The sequence below is a fragment of the Amblyraja radiata genome, chromosome 1, assembly GCF_010909765.2.
Source record: "Amblyraja radiata isolate CabotCenter1 chromosome 1, sAmbRad1.1.pri, whole genome shotgun sequence".
NCBI classification, from domain to species: domain Eukaryota; kingdom Metazoa; phylum Chordata; class Chondrichthyes; order Rajiformes; family Rajidae; genus Amblyraja; species Amblyraja radiata.
Genome location: NC_045956.1, coordinates 51,523,213 through 51,547,010, shown reverse-complemented (window position 1 = coordinate 51,547,010; position 23,798 = coordinate 51,523,213). Strand labels below are relative to the sequence as shown.

The following is a 23,798-nucleotide window of genomic DNA, read 5'->3' as shown; positions in this document are numbered from 1 at the left end:
AACGTTGATTCCGCTGTGGGGGTTGTTCATGTTAAATTCTATCGTGTATTGTGTTCCTTTTATTGGTATGGCTATATGGCAACTCAAATCTCACCGTATTAATTGGTGCATGTAACAATAAATGTAACTTGAACTTGGACAATTGGCCGTAACATTGAAATATGGTTGTGTAATATTACCTATGTGAACTAATGCTGAACTCCAAGGGAAAAGGGCTATGTTCCTATGGCACGACTTGGGCTGGGGAAAGAGGGGTGCTGGGAGACAAAGCTTTCTTTGTGCCATTATTAAATACATTTTCCATTTTAGAGGCCTCTTGCTGAGGTGGAACATTTTAGTGGCAACAACTGAAATACTTGAGGATTCATAGAAGTCCAGAAGTCCAGTGACCCCAAAAGTCATTAATACTGCCTTCGGAAATGATGTATAGTTTTGGTCACCCTGCTATAGGAAGGATGTCATGACACTGGAGAGAGTGAAGTCCAGGGCTGGGCTGCAGGGAAAGACTAGGCAGACAAGGACTATCCCTTAGAGAGCAGGAGGATGAGAGGTGATCTTATATTAAAAGAGACATTTGATATGGTGAAACCCTGATAAATAAAGATAGCAGGACAAATTGTTACTTGGAGATGTGCCGTCAAGCAACACCACAGATCATTTTGTAAGTAATATTCAGATTTGGCGACACAATGACACAATGGTAGAGCTGCTGCCTCACAGCGCTCCAGACCCCGACCACGTGTGCTGTCTGTACGGAGTTTGCACGTTCTCCCTGTGAGTGCGTGGGGCTTCTCCAGGTGCTCTGGTTTCCTCCCACATTCCAAAGACGTGTAGGTTTTTAGGTTAATAGGCTTCTGTAAATTGCCGCTGGCCTTCGGATGCATGTGGGATAACATACAACCACCATTCGGCTGATCAATGGTCAGCAAAGACTCGGTGGGCCAAAGAGTCTGTTTCCATGCTGTAGCTCTTAAAACTAATAAGATCTGATTGCATTAAGTGCAAACTTTACTAAGGAATTGATATTAAGCCGACAGCTATTAATTAAATATTTTCTGCCACGTGTATATTGGCAAGTGTTTCCTGGAAGCAGAATGCTGAATCTGATAAGATTAGGTCAATTAACCAGATTGAAAAATCAATAAAGACTTTATGAGGCAATGACACTTAGCACTGATATATGTAGATTTTCACTGTGCGATGGATTAGATTTTCAGCATGTTACAGATTAATAAGTAGTTGGCAAGCAAGAACAATGCTCTAATGCAGAATGCATTGTTCCCACCATGCTGGAAGTCATCAGGCATCTGATCAGGGACACAGCTCTGGGTAAGAACTCCATATTAAGAGCGTGAACTAAACTGTAAAGGATTTACACATTATTGAATCTTTCTGAAGTACTTCAAAGAATTAGACAATAGATAAAGAAGATAATTATTTCTCACTCATCAGATGGTGGGGTGTATGCACGTCAGGGTAGGCAAGGGAGGCACTGCCTACCCTGACTAAAATTATAAAATGGTAATAACTAAATATAAATAATAAAGGCATGGGAGAATTATGCCTATCTAAGAGATCGATCTCTTAGGTAGGCATAATTCTCCGTGCCTTTCATCCGCAGCGCTTGTAACCCTTGAAGGTCTGTGCAGCCCACGTGCCGTCAACGCTGCTGGAAGCCGTCAATTTCAAGGGAGCTGAAGGCAGCAGAAATTCTGCCTTTGCTGTACTGTGCAGGTGCAGCAGCCTACTGCGCATGTGCAGCGCTGGTTTCTTGGCGAGGTTTTCAAATATGGATTGTCATTATTTTAAGTGTATCTTAGGAAACAAAGAGAGAAGAATGGAGTTTAAGAATTTGTTTAAGAAGGAACAGCAGATGCTGGAAAATCGAAGGTACACAAAAATGCTGGAGAAACTCAGCGGATGCAGCAGCATCTATGGAGCGAAGGAAATAGGCAACGTTTCGGGCCGAAACCCTTCTTCAGAGAAGAATGGAGTCCGTGTACCGATAATGTGGTAAGAACATTTTGTGTTTATGTTTTTAAATACCGTATTTCCCGGGGTGTGGGTGTGGGGGTGGGGGGAGAGCTCCTTTCACAGCGTTTGGAGAGTCTGGCCCGGGGTAAAGTTGCGGGGAGGGCACGAATGTTGTGAAGGAGGGGATCGGGATAATGCCGCTTACGACGCTCCTTGCACGGAGCCACTGCATTGAGCCGGGGGGGGGGGGGGGGGAGAAGCAGCTCCGATGGCTGTGTGCGGCCGCCGGGCTGGACAGCGGAACCAGCCGTCACCTCAGCTCCTTCTGCCGGCCCCCACTCACCTCTGGCAGCTTTCCGTCTAAAAACCTCTCCTGCCGCTCGCTGGCCTCACTCGTGTCTTTAAATTCCAACAGCGCGATTGAGGTGGGAATTTAAGGATTTGCAGGAAGCGGCTGACATGAGCGTCGGCAGGTGAGAGGTGTACACACGGAGAGCACTGCCAGAGGTGAGCGGGCCGGCAGAAGGCGCTGAAGTGGTGGCCAGTTCTGCTGTCGGGTCCAGGCGGCTGCTCGCAGCCACCTGAGCTGCTTCTATCCCCGACTACAGTGCAGTGGAGTGCTGCGGCAGCGGTGAGTGAGTTACTGGCATTATCCCCGACCCCCTCCTTCTCAACACTCCTGCCCTCCCCACAACTTTACCCCGGCACAGACTCTCCACACGCTGTGAAAGGAACTCTCCCCCCAATTGGTCCCTTGAACAAGTGTTGTGATTCAATTAGATGACAACTGATTCAACTTTTCACTGTACTCCCGTTTTTCCCACCATCTCTCCACCTGCCATCACCCTTCACCCCACACCCATTCAGTAATTCAGAATAAAGGAGACTTGGAAGCCTTGGGCAAATTGAATTGAAATGTGGATTGCAAGTATGTTGGACACCGCTCATCTTGAGGAAATGCGATTCCTCCTAATGGATAAATCAGACCAATTCATAACGAGTTGGTCTCCATTCGTCGTTTTTTTGGAATCATATGGTGCAACACAATTGTAAAAAATAACTGTTTCAGGATTGGACGAGGGTTGGTCAAGATTATAAATAATGATCTCCTTTTCTTTTTTATTTTATTTTATTTTCTCTATTTTCTCTCTCAACTTTCTTCATTTACTCGTTTTCTTTTTTCACACACTATATATTTCACATCTTTCTATCCTTTACTATCTAACTTCTTTTTCTTATTCTAATCTTTTTTCAATGTAACAAAAAAAAAGAAGTTGTACATAAAATGTATTATGAAAAGATATATTAGGCACTTTGGTGCCATATGACTGTACTTACTTCTAATAAAATAAAAATTTAAAAAAAAAAAAAAAAATTTGAATTGTTACTGTCATTATTTTTATTTTATATTTTTACGGCGAGAACAATCTGCGCATGCGCGGTTTAATTTTTTTTTTAAAAAGCCGACTGACTGCCTACCCTGAGTAATAACTCACGGCACGTGCCTGGGTGTATGGATTGAGCTGCTAGAGGAGGTAGTTGAGGCAATATCTAAAAGACACTTGGACAGGTACATAGATAGGAAAGGTTTAGAGAGATAGGGGCCAAATGCAGGCAGATGGGACAAGCTTAGATAGGGCACCTTGGTTGTTACGGACATGTTGCTGGAGGAACTCAGCAGCTCGAGCAGCGTTGGTGGGATTGGAAGAACTGTTGATGTTTCGGGTAGAGACCCCACATCAGGGCTGAGAGGGGAGCGGGAATGGGTAAATAGACAACAGACACAGGAATAGGCCATTCGGCCCTTCGAGCCAGCACCGTCATTCAATGTGATCATGGCGGATCATCCCCAATCAGAACCCCGTTCCTGCCTTCTCCCTATATCCCCTGACTCCGCTCTCTTTAAGAGCCCTATCTAGCTCTCTCTTGAAAGTATCCAGAGAACCGGCCTCCACCGCCCTCTGAGGCAGTGAATTCCACAGACTCACAACTCTCTGTGTGAAAAGGTGTTTCCTCATCTCCATTCTAAATGGCTTACCCCTTATTCAGTAAACTGTGATGTGCTAAAATGGAAACGCCTCCCCCCCCGCCTATTTTATTCAAGTGGCAAGGCGGGTTTTAAACCTGCAACGTCCCTTGGTAGATGGTGTTCTACTATGCCTCAAAGCATTAACTTGACCGGCACAGTAGTGCAGTGGTAGAGCTGCTGCATCAAAGCGCCAGAAACCCAGGTTCGGTCCTGACCTTGAGTGCAGTCTGTGTGGAGTTTGCACGTTCTTTCTGTGACTCAGTGGGTTTCCTCCGGGTGCTCCAGTGCCCTCCTACATCCCAATGACTTGTGGGTCTGCAGGCCAATTGACCTGAAAAATGGCCTTTAACGTGTAGGTAGTTGATGAGAAAGTGCAATAGCATAGAACTAGTTGAATCGTTGATCGATGGTCACCATGGACTCGATGGGCCGCAGGGCTCGTTTCCATGATGTATCTCTGAACTAAATTGATAGCCAATGGATAATGGGGCATCCCAGCAATTGGTTTTATACGGCACAACACATCACCATTGCTGTCCAGAAATATTCCAAACATGCCTCACATATAGACGTATAAAACAGATCAGGAGGGAAAAGTAAGGAGTGGTGAGACATCAGGTTGATTAAAGAGAATGGATTTTGAGAGGGCAAAGAAGAATTAAGGAAAAATGTTTCATATAAAGTTATATATTCTCACACTGAGGTGTACTGAATGAAAACCTAGGCAGCAGAGTTAGACAATGTTCAGAGGTGATCAGGACTTAATTTGGGACACGACAGAAGGTAACCCTGATGGGACATCACAAAGTACTTAAGTCTCCTGATCAGGCGGAATTAAGTTAAAAATATAAGAAGATATTAAATTGGTTCCTGGGCTAGCATACACCTTATATTTAGTCCCAAATTAAGCATTTCTTCAGTAGATTAATACAGAAAGGCAAGTTTAGGCTTGCCTCAGGTTGCTGTGTATTGAGATAATGAATAACTATAACATTTGTCCACCATTTGATGAGAGAGGAAGCAGAGAAGAAGCTAGATTGATCTCACTAAGAGGTATTGACAAATGGCTGATGTTTTTGATATGTAAAATGCCTTGCACCAAATGTCCGAATTCTGTGAGGGGGGAAGTGACGAGAGAGGAAGCTAGATTGATCTAAGGGGTATTGACAAATGGCTGATGTCTTTAATATGTAAAATGCCTTGCACCAAATGTCCGATGTCTGTGAGGGGGGAAGCGACGAGAAAGGAAGCTAGAGGTATTGACAAATGGCCAATGTCTTTAATATGTAAGATATCTTGTACCATATGACAAAATGCCTTTGATGTGATGCATTCTGTAAAAACCATTATTTCCTGTACCTCTGACCATGACTAATGTTTGTGGAATGTGCTAAGGTGACAAAAAAACACTATATAATACGATGTAATTCTGTTGTTTGGAGAGGTGGAATGAGGACAGTGAAGTGTCTGTATTGTTCACTTGACTGAGGTTCCTGCCACCTCTATTGGCCGATATCGGGGGAAGAAGGGGGGGAAGAAGGGGGGGGAGAAGAAGGGGGGGAGAAGAAGGGGGGGAGAAGAGCGGGGGGGAAGAAGGGGGGGAAGAAGGTGAGGAGGAAGGCGGGGCGACCATACTCCATGGCGACCAATTTTTGGTTGCAGAACATTTTTCAGCATGCCGCGACTAGTTCCCAGAATGCGGGAACTCCTCACGACCATGAAGGAGACTCAGAGACCAACAGTGAACATGTAGCGATCATGAGGCGAGCGCAGAGTCTCCTGCACTCGCCTAAAAAGTCGCCTAAGTGGGACAGGCCCTTTAGTGAAAAGCAGGGTCTGTGGGATAAAATGTTGGTCTTCACTATTCTCACAACCTCCCAATGCATTGTGTTGTAAGTTCACATGTTTCGTAACAGAAATTAGCCTCAGAAGCTTGTTGTCAAGGGAAACACTGAGGCTCCAGTTATCTGTAATGTTGACTACAAGAAAAACCCTGGCACAGTTGGAAGAGGGCGCAAGTGCACCTGGCTTTTTGAGCAACATTTTCTCTCAATTAGTAGAATAACAGATTAATGTGCGACTTAGGAACTTGCTCTACTCTTAATGACTGTTATTGTTGCCACGATAACAAGCAGTGGTATTCCCAAAGTAATTATTTGGCTTTACTATTCCCAAAGTCATTATTTGGTTTTCGAACACGTTGCAATGTCCTCAAAGCATGACAAAAGATGTATAAGTGCAAGTTCCTTACCTCCTTAGACCATAACGGAAGGTCATTCCAATGCGTGAGACTGGCAAGTATAATCTACCTCAGCCAGTGATTTGTCAAGAGTCAATAGTGTTTTATTGTCATATGTACCAAAACGGAACAATTATATTTTTACTTGCACAGCAGCACAACAGATATGTAAACATAGCACTCTGTAAAACCAATACACCAATATATATATATATATATATATATATATATATAGATATATATAGAAACATAGAATATAGGTGCAGGAGTGGGCCATTCGGCCCTTCGAGCCTGCACCGCCATTCAATATGATCATGGCTGATATATATAACAAACAGACAAACAAATAAACAATAATGGAGTGAACAGCAGGATCGGGGTAGGCAGGAGCATGCAGCAGTCAAAGAGGTCAGTGCCAAACAGGGGTCAGGAGAAATGGCTTCAACCTTGCTGACGCTGAATTGGACAAAAGTTTGGCTCGTCTGGATTCTACTGTTTCATAGAACAGAGGGAGACAAGGACTGAAGAAGTACACAATGTACATTTGGAAACTGGATTCTCTGTTCACGAATGACATTACTGAAAGGCTGCAGTAAGATTGGGAATGAGAAGATAGGGAACGGTGAAGAGTAGTATGAGAAGGGCAGTGAGAACAGCAAATGAGAACAGCAAATGAAAAGAGCAGTAAGATAGGGAACGGTGGCACAGCAGTAGATTTGCTCGCTCACAGCGCTTGAGACCTGGGTTCGATCCTGACTACGAGTGCGGTCTGTACGGAGTTTGTACGTTCTCCCCGTGACCGTATGAGTTTTCTCTGAGATCTTCGGTTTCCTCCCACACTCCAAAGACGTTCAGGTTTGGAGGTTCATGGGCTTGGTATAAGTGTAAAAAAATTGTCCCTAGTGTGTGTAGGATAGTGTTCATGTGCAGGGATCGCTGATCGATGCGGACTCGGTGGGCCGAAGGGCTTATTTCCACATTGTATCTCTAAACTAAACTAAAGAAAATGGCGCTGCCCAACATAGAGGCAGGTCCATAGCTAGGTAGTTGGTGTTGCAGTCATGATGACGAATTAACCAAAAATCCATTGAAGATTTATTGTCTAAGTCATTAGGGCTGATAAGCTAATCTTCAAATAAAAGATTTAAAAACCTGACGTTGGATTGAGGCACCATTTTAGGTGAAGCTCCTCTTCAAACAGTTAAAGTAGCCTTTTATGATCACTTCTACTTACTATCTTGCCTTTCCCGTGCTGAGAAAGTCATTAATCCCGGCGCTGAAAATCTTCTGTCAATAAGCGCTATTTCAAAGTAACTCTTCAAAATTTCAAAGAACGAATGATCTTTATTAGATCCAAAGCTACTGGCACAGCTGCAAATATTTTTTGCTGAATTGATCTGTAAGGTCGCCGATGATACCACCATTGTTCGCCAGATCTACAGCAATGGTAAGGCAAAGTACGGGAAAGAGATCGAGACCTTCGTGTCATGGTGTCAGGACAATAACCTAGCCCTTAACGTCAGCAAAACAAAATAGATGGTTGCTGTGCTGAGGAAGTGAATACAACCCTGATCTCATACACAGAGCTGCTGTACAGATGGTTGTGAGCTTCAGGTTTCTCAGCATCTAAATCACCAGCAACCTAACCTGGTCCCTCCACAATGATGAAGAAAGCACATCAGTATATTTACTCTCTTCGGTATCTGAGAAGATCTGTCGTGTCCTTGAGGATTCCCTCGAATGTCTATAGAGGTGCAACAGAAGGTATTTTGGTCGGATGCATCTTAGCCTGATATGGCACCAAGAGACCCCAGGAACTGCAGATGCTGGTTTACAAAAAATGATTCAAAGTACTGGAGTAATTCAGCCAGACAGGCAGCATCTCTGGAGAACATAGATAGGTTATGTTTCCGGTTGGTACCCAAAACGTCACCTCTCCGTGTTTTCCAGAGATGCTACTTGGCATGGCAACTGCTCTGCTCTTGACCATCTAAACCTGCAGATAGTGGAAAACACAGCCGAGCCCATCACAAGCTCGTCACTTCCTTCCATCTGACCCATCTTCACAGTGCGTTGCATCACGAAGGCTGGAAGCATCGTCAAGGATGCTTGCGATCCTGACCATTTCCTGCTACCTTCCGGAAGAAAATACAGGGTCTTCAAGGCTCAGGTGTCCAGACGTAAGAACAGATTCTTCCCCACTGCTATCAGACTCCTGAACCAATTGCTCTTTCACACCCCATTTCCATGCACTCGTTTGCCCCTGTCCCACTTAGGAAACCTGAACGGAAACCTCTGGAGACTTTGCGCCCCACCCAAGGTTTCCATGCGGTTCCTGGAGGTTTTTGTCAGTCTCCCTACCTGCTTCCACTACCTGCAACCTCTGGCAACCACCTGCAACCTCCGGTAACCGCACGGAAACCTTGGGTGGGGCGCAAAGTCTCCAGAGGTTTCCGTTCAGGTTTCCTAAGTGTGACAGGGGCATTACTCCTAACTCTGCCTCATTTGGAGATACTGTTATTGTACTTTAATACTCTTTTGCTCCACTTGAATTTTGCATGACAATCCTGCACCTTTCTGCTGTCTTGCACTCATATTTATTATATTTCTCACGCTGTATGTATACTATTTTCTCTGCAAGCTTCACGTGAACAAGGAATTTCATTGCATTGTGGTGCATATGGCAATAAACTAATCTAATCCATCTCATCCAATGATAAAATGCCAGCTATGCTACAAAATGGCAAACTTTTTCATGTCTTTGGAACAGAACTGATGAAGGGAAAAGAGAATTTATAAAATTCCAATTTGCTAGTTGATATGGATGGTAAAATGTTCAACCACCATGGGGCGTTTCCAATGATACTCAAAAATCCAATATGCCTCAAGTGAAATGACCTCAGCTCATGTACACTTAAACCGACATCCTATTTAACATTCAGTTTGTTAGAAGTCGTCTTGGAGTGATAACACTGGTGCAGTGAATGATGTTCTATGAAGTCAGGATATTGACCGACGATCGACACAAAAGCTGGAGTAACTCAGCGGGATAGGCGCATCTCCAGAGTGAAGGAATGGGTGACGTTTCGGGTGGAGACCCTTCTTCAGACTGGTTAGGGATAAAGGGAACAAGAGATATAGACGGTGATATGGAGAGATAAAGACCAATTAATGAAAGATATGCAAAAAGTAACTATGTTAAAGGAAACAGCCCATTGTAAGGTATTTGTAGGGTGAAAATGAGAAGCTAGTGCCACATGGGTGGGGGAGGGATAGAGAGAGAGGGAATGCAGGGGCTACCTGAAGTAAGATAATCCAATATTCATAACACTGGGCTGCAAGCTTCCCAAGTGAAATATGAAATGACTGTCAGGTTAACATTGGGGCCGAGGTTTCACTTATTCCGTGCTGATGCTTACGACAAAAGCGGAACAAATCCACAGCCCCAGCCCTAACTGCACAGGAAAGAAACAAGAAATAGACAGGCAGCATATCGACAGATCCATCGACAAACAGAGCAGCATCCTAACGTGGTCTCGCCCACCAATTTTCACCCTCATGTGACTGGATTTGTTACATAAACATGTGAGAGGAGAATGTCACAACCAAAACGTAATTTGTCTCATTATAAACGCGTTTCCAAAATTGGACAAAGATACACACAACACACAGTTCCAAATGAGCACATCAGCGGAAAACACCATCCTCCCTACTTACATTGCCCATTCCAGCTTTTCGTTCTTGATTGAATTGTACAACGCCTGCAATGTAAACAGAAGCAAGAAGTCAATTTATTGCATTTGTGTTGAAGGATGCTATCAATTAATTCACCGCACTCCCAACACATACGCAAATTAGGTCATGATAATAATTTGATTAGATGTACTAGGTGGGAATGTGTTTTGCAACGGTCTCTGAGGATGTATTCACTGCCACCATGTGATTCTACACACCTCGCCGATATTACTGAAATATAAATCAAAAGGTTCCCTCTCCCGGTTCCAAATCCATTCCTTCATCAAAATTAAACGCACTGTTGTAAACAATTATTGTATGGCACAAAGCACAAATGAATGAGAAATGATTCAATCATACACAATTTCCTAAGCAAATATGAATATGAAAGATTTAAATGCTATACATTTTTTATGAGCAAAAATGCGTGTGAAAGATCTTAATTCTCTACATTTCCCTCCAATTGGTGATCAAACTGGAGAGGCTTAATGTGAAAGCTGATATGGACGTCACTAATACAACAATTGTGCACTGTTATGAGAATTATTTAATTTTGTGTGTGAGGATGAAGAAGTCCACACGATTATTGGGAGAGGCAATTATGGATACATGAGGCTTTGGTTAATTTAAACTCAACCTATTCCCTCAACCTCCGTTAACTCTTAAAACACCACAAATACAACATGTTCATTCTGGTTCACCACCCAATGTGACAGAGTTTCAAACACAATTTTGAAATCAATTTTGTCAAGATCAAAATGCATGCAAACGAGCCTTTGGAATTTTCCATCCATTATACGTGACAGTTGTTTTTGTTGACTGTGATTGTTGCCCATGTTCTGCAGCTTTATATCAATTGAGCACACTCAGAACTGTCTAACTACGCCTTGCAAATAAATGCACTGTTCTTGCAGAACTAACAGCATTTGGTTTGGATGAATGTTGATCAGACAGTCGAAGCCAGAAGAGGCTAAAGTCAACTGTCGAGTGATTTTCAAGTGTCCAATTTCTGATAAGTTCGTTTAATTGAATGGGAACACTGTTGAGAATCAAAAGCATAACACAATCTGCTGCCTATCTGCTCTGCTTTTTCTTTCCTATTTCCACCGATACTGTTGTACAAGATAACACGCCTGCGTGCCTTTGAGTCTGTACCGGAGGTGCAAGGGCAATTCTCGGGTGATCAATAATAAAAGCATTGGGAGTGATTAAAGAATCAGCTTCAGTCCAAGCTCTTACCCATCAGAAAAAGGAATGCTATCAATTATCTGTGCTCCAAAATAAACACAGATGCACCTTGCACACAGTATATAATCGGAGACTAAATCTCCACTCAATAATTCCCCACAGCAATCATCCAATCTTCCGAAGGGAAAATCAGATTCAGTACAAAAGATATATATTTTTTACTGGACAACTCAGTACTGCATTGTTTTAAGCCCTGGACTATTGCATGAAGCAGACTGTTTAAACAAAAATAACTATACTCATGCTTCGAAGCAATGTGCAAATATCACAGCTGAAATAATATTCCATGCCTTCCATGAATTATGAGTGTGGCTGCATCTTTTATCAAATGGAAAATGAGAGCCTTTAAATACTGGAGCTCTAGTGTGTATGTAGCTTAAATCAATTGCAGCAGTTAGTGAGGGAAGCAGATAATACAATCAAAAGACAAAAGAGATATACACAACAGACATGAAATAACCTTAAGTGAATGAAACAATGCTGCATGGATATGTGAAAAGCTAACATTGGCAAATATACTAGTTATGTTCTCATTGTTGTGAGAGATTATGTCAAGTAATGCTGCACGCTGCCTTCAAACCTTATTTGTGCAACTCCCTGTGATATTTGTATTTTCATTCGCGTACCTTGCCTGTCGATGGATTGGAAGCCGAAAATTCGGATGAGTAAGAGGTCTTCAGTGACTTGGAGCGACGGGGTTGGTGCCTCAGGTCCTCCCGCAGGTACCTGACTGACCCACTGCTCTTCACCCGGACCTTGCTCGTCCCCTGCACGCTGTTCACACCAATCATTTCCCCGCGTTCTCGGTGGTCTGACGGACGGAGTGGAACCAGGGAAGTGCTAGCACCGTGTTAAATCTCAGGCTCAGCAATCAGCATCTGATCGAGAGGCAGCTCTCACAGCACGAGAGTCCTCCAGCTTCAGAAATGGAAACTGTGCCTGCCTCTCTCAGCTATTTCCCACACTGTTCAGTTTTGGACTGCTGTTCAGTGTAGGCTCACATTCGGGGTTTTAAGTCACACGCGCACACACACACAGACACAAAAACCATCCCCTGAATGGTCCAAGCCAATGGCAGAAAGCCAGACGAGCAGATCATTTGTATTCAAAATAGCAACAGCACTGTTTCTCAATTATTGAGCTGCGAGCTCATTAAAGGTGGGTACTGAAATACTACAAATAAAGATTGCTATAGAGATTCAGCTCACTTTGCAAACTGAACCGAGCCTGAATTGAAAGAAGTAACAGTACATGAGACATAAAACCTGCATTAATCTGACCACCTGCTGAGATGTTTGTTTCAGGTTATATTCAGGGGTGTTTTTACCTTTTATTTAAAAAAAAATCAGATCAGAGCACTAAAGACATGGAAACCTGCTGACAGAGAGCCCCGAAAATGGGATGGGCATTGCAGTTTTAAGTTTTATTTTCATGCTGAGGGCAGCCGAACATTAATCTACCCACCTCACTCTCCCCCCCTCACTCCTGAAACTTCCCACTACTAATGAATACAGATTTTTTTTTAACATTGTCTTGAAATTATAGAAATTAGATTCGATAGCAAATGTTGCTCTGCAAACCATGTTGACTTTATTTAGGAAACCAGATTCTGTAACTATTTTCCCCTGACAGAGAAGAAGTTGGAGATCACGGGTACTGTGGCAAGGTGGTTAGATTTTTCCCCCCCGATAAGGCGACCTGTATAAGCAAGGTGTGTAAGAAGGAACTGCGGAAGCTGATTTAAACCGAAGATAGACACAAGAAGCTGGAGTAATTCAGCAGGACTGGCAGCATCTCTGGAGGGAAGGAATCGATGACGAATCGGGTTGAGACATATCTTCAGGGCTGAAGAAGGGTCTCGACCTGAAACGTCACCCATTCCTTCTCTCCAGAGATGTTGCCTGTCCTTCTGAGTTACTCCAGCTTTTGGTGTCTATCTTCAGCATAATCAAAGACGAGTCTCACCCTGGCCACTCCCTCTTCTCCCCATCCCCAGCAGACAAGAAGTACAGAAGTTTGAAAACGCACAACTCCAGATTCAGGGACAATTTCTTCCCAGCTGTTATTAGGCAACTGAACCATCCTATCTCCAACTAGAGAACTATGCTGACCTACCAACAACTCATTGGAGACCCTTGGACTATCTTTAATCGGACTTTAATGGAATTAATCTTGCACTATAATGTCATTCCCTTTATTCTGTATCTGTACACTGTGGATGTTGTGATTGTAACCACGTACAGGCTTTCGCTGACTGGATAGCACTAAACTAAAAAGCTGTTCACTGTACCTCGGTACACGTGACAATAATAAACTAAACCTATTGGACGATGAGCCAGAGTTCTGGTTGAATGATCGAGAAATGCGAGTTCTAATCCCACAAATGCAGCATTTAAAGTGAAATAATTAAATATTTAAAAAATGTAAGTTAAAGAAAAGGTTCTCACAGTTATAATAAAGTCATGTCAATCAGAGAAGAAAATCTGCCACCGTTATCAGTTTTGACCTCTGTGATTAGAAACCCACAAAAGTGGTTGTCATTAATGGCTACTTTTGCCTCGCCAATTTAAGGCCAATTGGGGATGGACAATAAATGCTGGTATTGTCAGTGACTTGCACTGCCCAAGAACGAGTATTTAAAAAAAAAAACATTTTAGTTGTATGGCATCTTTAATTTGAAGAAGCATCTTGAGATGCATCATGCCATTGTAGTACACAAGAATTGATGCATTGAACATCAGAAGAGTGATTTTAAAAAAAACCATAGAACAAACAGCACCAGAATAGGCCCGTTGGCCCACAATATCTGTGCTGAACTTTAATGTGTATGCAGATAATCAATATCCCTCCATTCCCTGCATATCCATGTACCTGTCCAAAAGTCTCTTAAATATCTGAGCCACCAGCATCACAGAGCTTGTCCATGCACTCATCACCCTATGTAACAAAACTTCCTGCACATCTCCTTCAAACTTTGCTCTTCTCACTTAAAGCTATGTCCTCTAAAATGTGCTATTTCCATCCCAGGATAAAGGTCCTGACTGTATACCCTATCAATTTCTCTCGTCATTTTATATATATTCTATCAGGTCTCCCGACAATCTCTGGTGTTCCAGAGAAAACAAACCAAATTTGTCCAGCTTCTCATTGCAGCTAATACTCCCAAATCCAACCATTCTTCTTATAAACCTCCTCTGCACTCCTTTCAAAGCCTCTACCTCCTTCCTGCAATAGGGGTGACTGGAACTGCACGCAATAATCCAAATGCAGCCTGACCAAAAAAGGGTTCTGGCCCGAAACATCATCCATTCTCCAGAGATGCTGCCTAACCCACAGAGTTACTCCAGCATTTTATGTCTGTCTTTCTATAAAATTGCAGCTGGACTTACTGGGCTTTAAGAAGGCTTAGAAAGCTAGGAGTTACAGAGGAGAGAGATCAGTGGGCGGAGTACAGATCGGTGAAGGATTATCCACCCTACATTGAGCAAAAGGAGGGAGGATGCAGGAGAGGAGTGTAGCAGGGTTTGAGATGGAGTTATGAAAGTGTTAAGGGATGAAATGAGGGGATTTAAACACGAGAATCGAAATTGTGAATTGAAATCACTGCATGTCAATAAAAGGCAGTTTGATAGCTCAGTGGGACCGAGGGCAAGATGGGAGAAGGTAAAGATTTAGATCCCCTAGGGCTAGATGAAACAGCTAGACAATCACCAGAAGAATTTAGAAGTGATGATAACATGAATGAAAAGTTTAATGCAGGAGGGTTGAGGTGGATGATATGAAACAGATGGAAATAAAGGTGGAAATAAAATCAGAAACTGCAACGGCACAGTGGCGTAGCAGTAGAGTTGCTGCCTTACAGTGCCAGAGACCCTGGTTCGATCCTGACTGTGGGTGCTGTCTGTACGGAGTTTGTACATTCTCCCTGTGACTGCATGGGTTTTCGCCGGGTGCTCCGGTTTCCTCCCAAACTCCAAAGACATACAGGTTTGTAGGTTAATTGACTTCGGTAAAATTATAAATTGTCCAGAGTGTGTAGGATAGTGCTAGTGTACAGGGTGATCATGAACTCGGTGAGCCGAAGGGCCTGTTTCCATGCTGTATCGCTAAAGACTCTGAATACCAGGATTAGTCCGTGATAGCTAATGGACTGACTTAACATAAACAATCAGGAAGAGATGAGAATTGGTGGAATTGGGAAAGGAGTTTGGGGCAGGGGGCTTTAACATAATGGTCTCAATCTTCCCTTTATTCCACTGGATAAAATACAGGTTCAGGAGGTGAACCTTGATCACCAGTGACAACATGGAGGCTGTAGAGGAACTGAAAGATTCATGTTGTTGTCAAAGAGTGCAGGCAAATGAGAAAGAGGAGGGAGCTCAGGCTGAGGTTCTCTATGGGTGTGGGTGGTCAATGGGGGCTTGTGTAGGTCTCAAGAGTTAACATTACAGGTTCAGGAGCAGACGCCACTGCTCAAAACATTTTGCGCGCAAGTATAAAGCCTTGAAGGCAATCCAACAAAAAGGATGGAGAAACAGGAGAGGAGGAAGATGAAGTGTCAAAAATAGTGGAAAGATAAAAAGAGTACATTACCAATTATCTTTTTTGGTATTCTTCCGCTTAAATCAGATTTTAATATTTAAAAATTAAATTAAATTAAATTTCTTTATTTATATAGCACATTTTTAGTCAACTTGCATTGACCCCAAAGTGCTTCACATAATTACATCTACACACACAGGCAAAGGTGGGTGAAGTGTCTTGCCCAAGGACACACACAGGCAAAGGTGGGTGAAGTGTCTTGCCCAAGGACACAACGACAGTATGCACTCCAAGCGGGATTCGAACCAGCTACCTTCCGGTTGCCAGCCGAACACTTATTAAATACTGCAGATGCTGGAGCTCTGAGATAAAACAGAAAATGCTAGTAATGCTGAAGCCTGAACCCAGGACTAGATGAATAGTTATGTTCTCTGACCTACGGATCTATCTCCTAAGTTGTATTATTGATAGTTTATCCTATTTTTCTAATTTCTTTCTTTCTTTCTTTATTTTTCCTATCTATAAATATAAATAAATAATTAGAGGCAATGTTAATATGTAACCAATAAAGGAGGATCCCAGCTATTTTGGTAACTGGGTCCCTGGAAACCTGGATATTTAATATGTAACCATTAAACAAAGTCTGTATTGTTTTGGATATGCAGATTCCTCTAATAAAAATGTATTAAAAAAACCCCAGAAAATGCTAGTAATATTCAGCTGGTCAGTCAGCATCTGTGCAGGGAGAAAGAGGGCTGAAGTTTCAGGCCATTGACCTGACCTCAGATCTGGGTTGTTGATGAAATAGCATCAATCTGAAATGTTAATCTCTCCATGGGGGCTGATTGACCTCCTAAGTATTACCAACACTTTTTATTTTCATTTTCCAATGCCAGTCCTGATAATCTCTTCTGTGGTTTGGAGGGTGTAAGGAATTAATACCTTACATAATGAGGGCTAGTAATCTACTGGTAGTTTACATTTCAGTAGATCCATTAGTCTTATACCATTAAGTTCCTCCAATTCATTCTAGTTTACGGCAACAACACTTCTTAACAAAAAATGTTCAACAAAGGACAAAAATATAATCAAAAATCTTCGAGCATTGGTTGATTCAGTTTATTCATTAGTAATATTTAATAAGAAATAGGTAGAATTTCCATTCCCTTTCCACAACTGAATTCATCAGGTTTTCCATTAATTTAGTACACAGTTTATAACCCACATAGGGCATAGACGTGACATCTGAATAATGATGGAAGAATATTAATAGCTAACAGTAATGTGAAGATAGTAAGTCATTTTCCCTTCTATAATTACACAAGGTTATCTCCACCATGACTTATGCAGTAGATTGCTTGATCTAAATGAGTGCCACTTGAACCATAAATTGCCAAGTTCGGTCCCAACGACTTCCTGCTCAGAAGGTACAGAAATCATCAAGCACAGTTTAACAGCTTAACAGTCTACCCATTCATTTATCGTGGATTATTGTTGTGGCAGGCTGATATTTGCATATGCTCACTGGCAGTGACTGGGGAGGGGTTATTTTTGGTATCTCTTTTTTCTTTTATTGTTGTTGTCTTGTTATATGTTAGCACAAGTTGTTTTTTATTTATTCTTTTCGTACACTCTGTCTGTAACAAATAGACAACTTTGCACTTTGTTATGTTCAGAAAACTAAATAAAAAAGATTTTGATTTAAAAAAGAAGGTACAGTGCCTCGAGTGGATGATTCCTGTTGTGAAAATTCTTCAGCGGCTGCAAAGTCTGCTTAAACACACAAGAGCTTACTTTATCAGGTCAGCAAAGGAACATTTCTGTTGTGTGTCAGGGCCAAGGTGTTGGGTACAATGCAACAATCTATGTTCAATCAATGCGTTCAAAGTTCTAGCCTCCAAATCATTCCACTATCTTAGTTTAGTTTATTGTCACGTGTACTGAGGTACAGTGAAAAGCTTTTGTTGCATACTAACCAGTCAGTGGAAATACTATACATGATTACAATCGAGCCATCTACAGTGTACAGATACATGATAAATGACTAACGTTTAGTGCAAAATAAAGTTAGGTAAAGTCCTATTAAAGGTCCAAGGGTCTCCAGTAAGGTAGATAGAAGCTCAGGACTGCTCTCGAGTTGTGATAAGATGGTTCAGTTGCCTGATAATAGCTGGGAAGAAACTATAGGTGTGCGTTTCTGGAGGGGTGCACTTTTACATTTCTGTACCTCTTGCCTATTGGAAGCAGGGATACGAAGGAATGACCGGGGTGAGACTTGTTCTTGATTATGCTGGTGGCCTTGATTATGGCTGGTGGTCATTCCCTCGTCTCCAGGGAGACGAGGAAATGACCGGAGTAAAGTGTAAAAGGGAGGTTGGTATGTGTGATGGTCTGGGCTGCATCCACGATTCACTGCCCTATCTTGCGATCTTGGATGGAGCTATTCCCAAACTATGCTGTGATGCATCCCGATGAAATGCTTTCCACGGCGCATCTGTAGAATTCGGTGAGAGTTGTTGGGGACATGCCAAGCTTCTTAAGCCATCTAAGGAAGTTAAGGCCTTGATGTCAAATACAGGATTTGGGACATCATGCTGCATTTGTTCGAGGCATTGGTGAAATCACGGTATTGTGTTCAGTTCTGGTTGCTCTGCAGTAGGGGCAATGTCATTAAGATGGAAAGGGTGTGAAAAAGATTCATCAAGATGCTTCCAGGGCGTGTGGGCTTGAGTTAAAAGGCTGGATAGTTGGAGTGGTTTTTTTCCTGGAGCATAGTAGGTTGAGGTCTAACCTGATAGAAGTATCCAAAATCATAAGAGTGTAGGAGTTTAGAACTAGAGACACAGGACTAAAACAAAAGGGGAAATATTTAAGGGAGAACTGAGGGCAATTTCTACATGCAATGGGCATATATGGAACGAGTTGCCAGAGGAAGCTGTCGAAGCACGTTCAATGGCGACATTAAAATGGCATTCAGTGGTACATGAATAGGAAAGGTTGCGAGTGATATGGGCCATACGGAGGCAGGTGGACTAGTGCAGCTATAAAACATGATTGGCATGGAGGAATTGGGCCAAAGTGCCTATTTCCGTGTATTATGACTCCATGACTCTAAAAGATATGCTCCCTCTTCATGATACACAAATCAAACTCCTACATCGTTGTTTAGTGGACAAATCAAACTGAAATAAGGAATGTAGTTTTACACAGGCCATATTTTGGTTCACGGTTGCTCATTCCTTTTCTTTATTGATTGTTTTTCTCATGGCTTTTTATGATGACTTCAAAGCTTCTAGGCCTTGATTACACTTAATAATCAATATAACCTCAACATCCTACATTTGATAAAAATGTGTTTTAATATTTTAATAGTCGTTCATCAATTCTATTTAATTCGAGTCATAGGGCTGTACAGCACAGAAGCAGCCCACCTTGTTTGCTGACCACAAGTTTGCATACTGCGTTCAGGAGGAGGAGGAGCCATCTTGGTGAACGGCTGCTAGCAGCAGCCGTCCGTCTTAAATTCGTTTTTTTTTAGTTTTTAGTGAGTCCTGTTTTTTTGTTTGTAGGGGATATGGTCTTTTAATGTGGGGGGGTAGGTGTTACTTTATTTATAGGTCCCTACCTGGTCGGTGTGGCAGCCTTTTTTCCGGGCTGCCCGTCGACCCGTCGTCGTGGCCTACCAGCGGGCTTGGAGCGCCGTTTCTTGGCGGGAACCACCCAGCACCTCGGCCTGCGTGGCGGCACTGCATTGGAGCGCTGGAGCGCTGGAGCGGAGCGGAGTGGAGCGGGCGATGCCTTGCCTGGGTCGCCGCGCTGGAGCTCTGGCGAGCTGGACCGCCGTAAGCAACATCTTCGGGCTGCGGGTTTGCGGAGCGGAGAGGCGGCGTGCGGAGAGACGGCGTGCGTAGAGGCGGCAAGGCGGCAGTGAGGAGAGCGGGGCGCCGACTTTTTCATCTGGAGCCTAGGAGCGCCAAACCGGCGCGGCCTTGTCGGCTTCGGCAGCCGCGGGCTCCAACCAAGAAGCGGCCGTTCCAGGTGGCCCAGCCGCCGAAAGGACTCTCCCGACGCCGGGGCAAGACCACCCGGTGAGAACGGCCAGGGACATTGGGCCTCCGTAGAGGCAACTGCGGTGGCCCCAATAGGCCTGACTTTGGGGTGAACATGGGGTGGGGACTGGACATTGTGCCTTCCTCCACAGTGCTATCCACTGTGGGGGGATGATTTTTTTTTTTTTTTGTCTAACTGTAGTCTTGTAGGTCTGTGTCCAAGATGGCTGCCGTGAAGAGAGAGTGGACGCTGGCACGATTTGGTTGCCGCTGCTCTCTCTTCACACTGTGTTTTTGATTTTCTGTTTTTGGATTGAATTCTGTTTTTAATTTGTGTCATTGTGATGTCTTTAATTACTTGTTTTACTCCGATTATATGTTTTTATTCCGATTACTATGTAAGGTGTCCTTGAGATTTTGTATGAAAGGCGCCCATTAAATATAAAATTTATTATTATTATTATTATTCCATTTACCTGCATCCATCTAAACTTTTCCTAACCATGTATCAGACCAAATATCTTAGAAAAGTCAAAATTGTATTGGTTGCTATTGCTTCCCCTGGCAGCTCATTCCAGAAAATGATTGCCCCCTGAATGAAAAAGATGTCCCTGAAGTCCCTCGCCTCTGTCTTTTAGGATAGCCTTTTATTGTCATCCAGACCGAAGTCTGAACGAAATTTAAGCAGTCATACATACAATACAATACAATACAATAAAAAAACAACAATAAACACATATTAACATCCACCACAGTGAGTCCACCCAACATCTCCTCACTGTGATGGAGGCAAAAGTCTTAGGGCTGCAGTCTCTTCCCTCCTCTTCTCCTTCTGCGCTGAGGCGATACCCCCCGGGCGATGTTAAAACCTGTCCTCGCGGCTCAAACACCGCGGCCCGGGGTAGTCGAAGCTGCCGCTCACCAGACCTGCTGACGCAGCCGCTGGCCCGCGGCCGAACCCCGGTCTCAGGCCACCGCCACCAGAACTGCCGTCCCAGCCCCCGGAGCATCGTTCCAGCCCCGGGCCGGGTCGCCCTCACGTGGAGTACTGGCCACCGTCTCAGCCTCTGCGCCAGGGCCCGCCGCTCCCCCCTCTGCTGGCCGACCCGAACACGGGCGCCGCTCCTCACTCGGCCTGGGCCGCCCCGACCGGGCCCGCTTCTCCTCGGCGGGCGCCCCGACTGTGGCGACGCATCCTCCCTCGCCCAGGCCCCCCTACTGGGCTCGCGCTTCGTCTCCTCGGCTGGCCGCCCCGACTGTGCTCCGCTTCTTCTCCTCGGCTGGGCCCCCCGACCGGCACCGCTCCGCCCTCGCTGGCCCACCAGACCGGCACCGGTCCTCCCTCTGCTGGGGCCGCCCCGACCCGGAATGCGCCGCTTCTCCCTCGGCTGTGCCCCCCATACCGTGGATAGATCGCCGGCGTCCTCGCCTCGGGCTGGTAACGCCGTACCTCCCCGAGCTCGGCCACTCCGACGGGAGCACCGTTCCTTCCTCGGGCCGGCCGTCACAGCCCCTCACAAAAGCCCTGTTCCAGCCCCGAGCCGGGCCGTCCTCACGGGAGCGAGCTCAGTGCGAGTCCTGGCGGGCTCTGCCTCCTGAGCCTCGAGGTCGCCAGCTCCGCCATTAGGCCTCAGCGCAGACGGAGGCAGAGAAGGGGAATACGACAAAAAAGTCGCATTCCCCCGCAGGGAGAGACAGCAAGCCCCGTTTCAACCCCCCCCCCCAAAAAACACAAACTAAAAACCAAAACTAGACTAACCAAAACGAAAATAAACAACCCAAAAAACACAAAACAAACAGGACAGACAGACAGATAAAAAAAGTTTAGTGTGTGTACACACACACACACACACAATATATATATATATGTATGTATTCTTGCTATTTCTCCCTCTTTCAACAGCAAAACCAGTTCCCAGTAAGCGGAAAGCAAGACCACCTCTTTGCATTTACCATTGCACTACCAAGGTTCATGATGTGACTCAGAAAGGCAACCATAGTTTAAACACAGTTATAGTTCTCAGGTGCGACTTTCAGCTAAAGCAGCTCTCTTAAATAGACCCAAGACCAAGGCATTATTTCAAAAAGCAATTGAGCCCTCATGTCGTGACTAAAGTTCATCCCAAAATCAGCACATTAAAAAACATATTATTTTGTCATGCTTGTTGGATTTTATTGACAGTAAATGTCCCACGTTGCATTAGAAACGCTACTGTAATTATAGAACCTTGACGTTGGGGAAAGCTTCACATAATGAAACTGTTTTCTTTTCTCTCACTCACTCACTCACACCTACTCCAGCCAATATTGTGGATGCAATATGCATCTGTTCCAGGGACTTGTGTGTCTGACACCCAGCACTTCCTAGATGCTAGGGGCAGGACAGACAACAATGTTGTGCATGGTGGGCCAACTGATCTAGTTCAGTTTATTATTGTCTCGTGTACCGAGCTCCAGTGAACAGCTTTTGTTCGAGTGCTATCCAGTCAAAGTTAAGACTGTACATGATAACAACCAAACCGTCCAATAAAGGATAAGGGGTACAACATTTAGCGCAAGGTAAAGTCCGATTAAAGATAGTTCAAAGATCTCCACTGAGGTGGATGGGAGGTCAGGACTGCACTCTAGCTGATGAGAAGACTGTCCAGTTGCCTGATAACAGCTGGGAAGATATTGTCCCTGAATTTGGAGATATGCATTTTCAAATCTCTGTACCTCTTGCCTGATGGGAGAAAGAGGGAGTGACCAGGGTGAGACTGGTCCTTGATTATGCTGGTGGTCTTGCTGAGGCAGAGGGAAGTGTAGATGTAGTCAATGAATCGGGAGGTTGATTTGCGTGATGGTCTGGGCTGCGTCCCCAACCCTCTACAATTTCTTGCGTTCTTGGATGGAGCTGTTCCCAAACCAGCCTGCGATGCATCCTGCTAAAATGCTTTCTATGGCGCATCTGTAAAAGTTGGTGAGGGCTGTTGGGGACACTACGTACAAACTGGGAAGCAGTTTGGCAGGTTTTTCCCTCCAATTCTACCAACTCTTCCAACATGGTAAACACATTACTAGCATGAATATTAAGACTGGGTTTACAAATTGGAATACTGCTGCCTGGAAGTGTGTTCCACCTGCCAAAAAATGTCAGCCTTGTCTCAGTTCTGGCACTTCCACCCGAACCCAGGGATGTGGGTTCAAGCCCCACTGTAGAGCACAGTAAACAGTGCAGTACTGAAAGCTCTGATGTCAGAGCTGGTGCCCTCCAAATAACTTATTAAATCGCAGCCATACTACCTCTTTATTAATAGAACATTTCCCATGACATTCTCCCGACATCCTGACTTAAACCACAGTGTTTAAACGAAGAAATAGGCATTTATAGTATTACTGGCTGTCATGTTTGTTTATAGACAGGATTAATTTGACAATCTTGTGGATGTTGAAGTGAAATGTAAATGCAGGTCCTTCCCCAAAGAATATGAACACTGACTACAAGCTGAAATTAATTACACTTTGAAACTGGCTAGTCCACAACGGTGATGAAAATTACATGAGGTGCAGGTGGTTTATCCATAATGAAACACTGAGACTATTGTAGAGAGATACAATATTTAAACAGGTCCTTCGGCACACCGAGTCAGCGCCAACCACGATCACCCCATATACTAGCAGAATCCTACATACTAGAGACACAGTACAGAAGCCAATTAACCTTCCGACATTAACATTTTTGGAATGTGGGAATAAACCGGAGCACCCGGAAAAAAAACATGCGGTCACAGGAAGACTCTGTACAGACATTACCTGTAGTCCAGATCGAACCCTGGTCTCTGCTGCTGTAAGACAGCAACTCTACCGCTGCACTGCTGGCTCTGACGCATTACATGCATGATGTTACAGAGTGAAACTTGAAGTGATTACCAGGAAACTAGCAGTGTAGGTGAGAACTGCAGATGTTGGCTTGCACTGAAGATAGACACGAAAAGCAGGAGTA

At 44.0% G+C, this 23,798-nt stretch overlaps 1 protein-coding gene across 12 annotated transcripts in view; it reads right to left on the bottom strand.

Moving 5' to 3' along the window:
- psd3 (pleckstrin and Sec7 domain containing 3) overlaps nt 1-23,798 on the bottom strand; it is a 480,227-nt gene that overhangs the window by 99,221 nt on the left and 357,208 nt on the right. For all 12 annotated transcript variants that reach the window (XM_033021839.1, XM_033021856.1, XM_033021848.1 and 9 more), the window contains one exon: nt 9,960-10,003. In XM_033021839.1, coding sequence (XP_032877730.1) covers nt 9,960-10,003 — 44 coding nt within the window. The remainder of the gene's footprint in view (nt 1-9,959; nt 10,004-23,798) is intronic.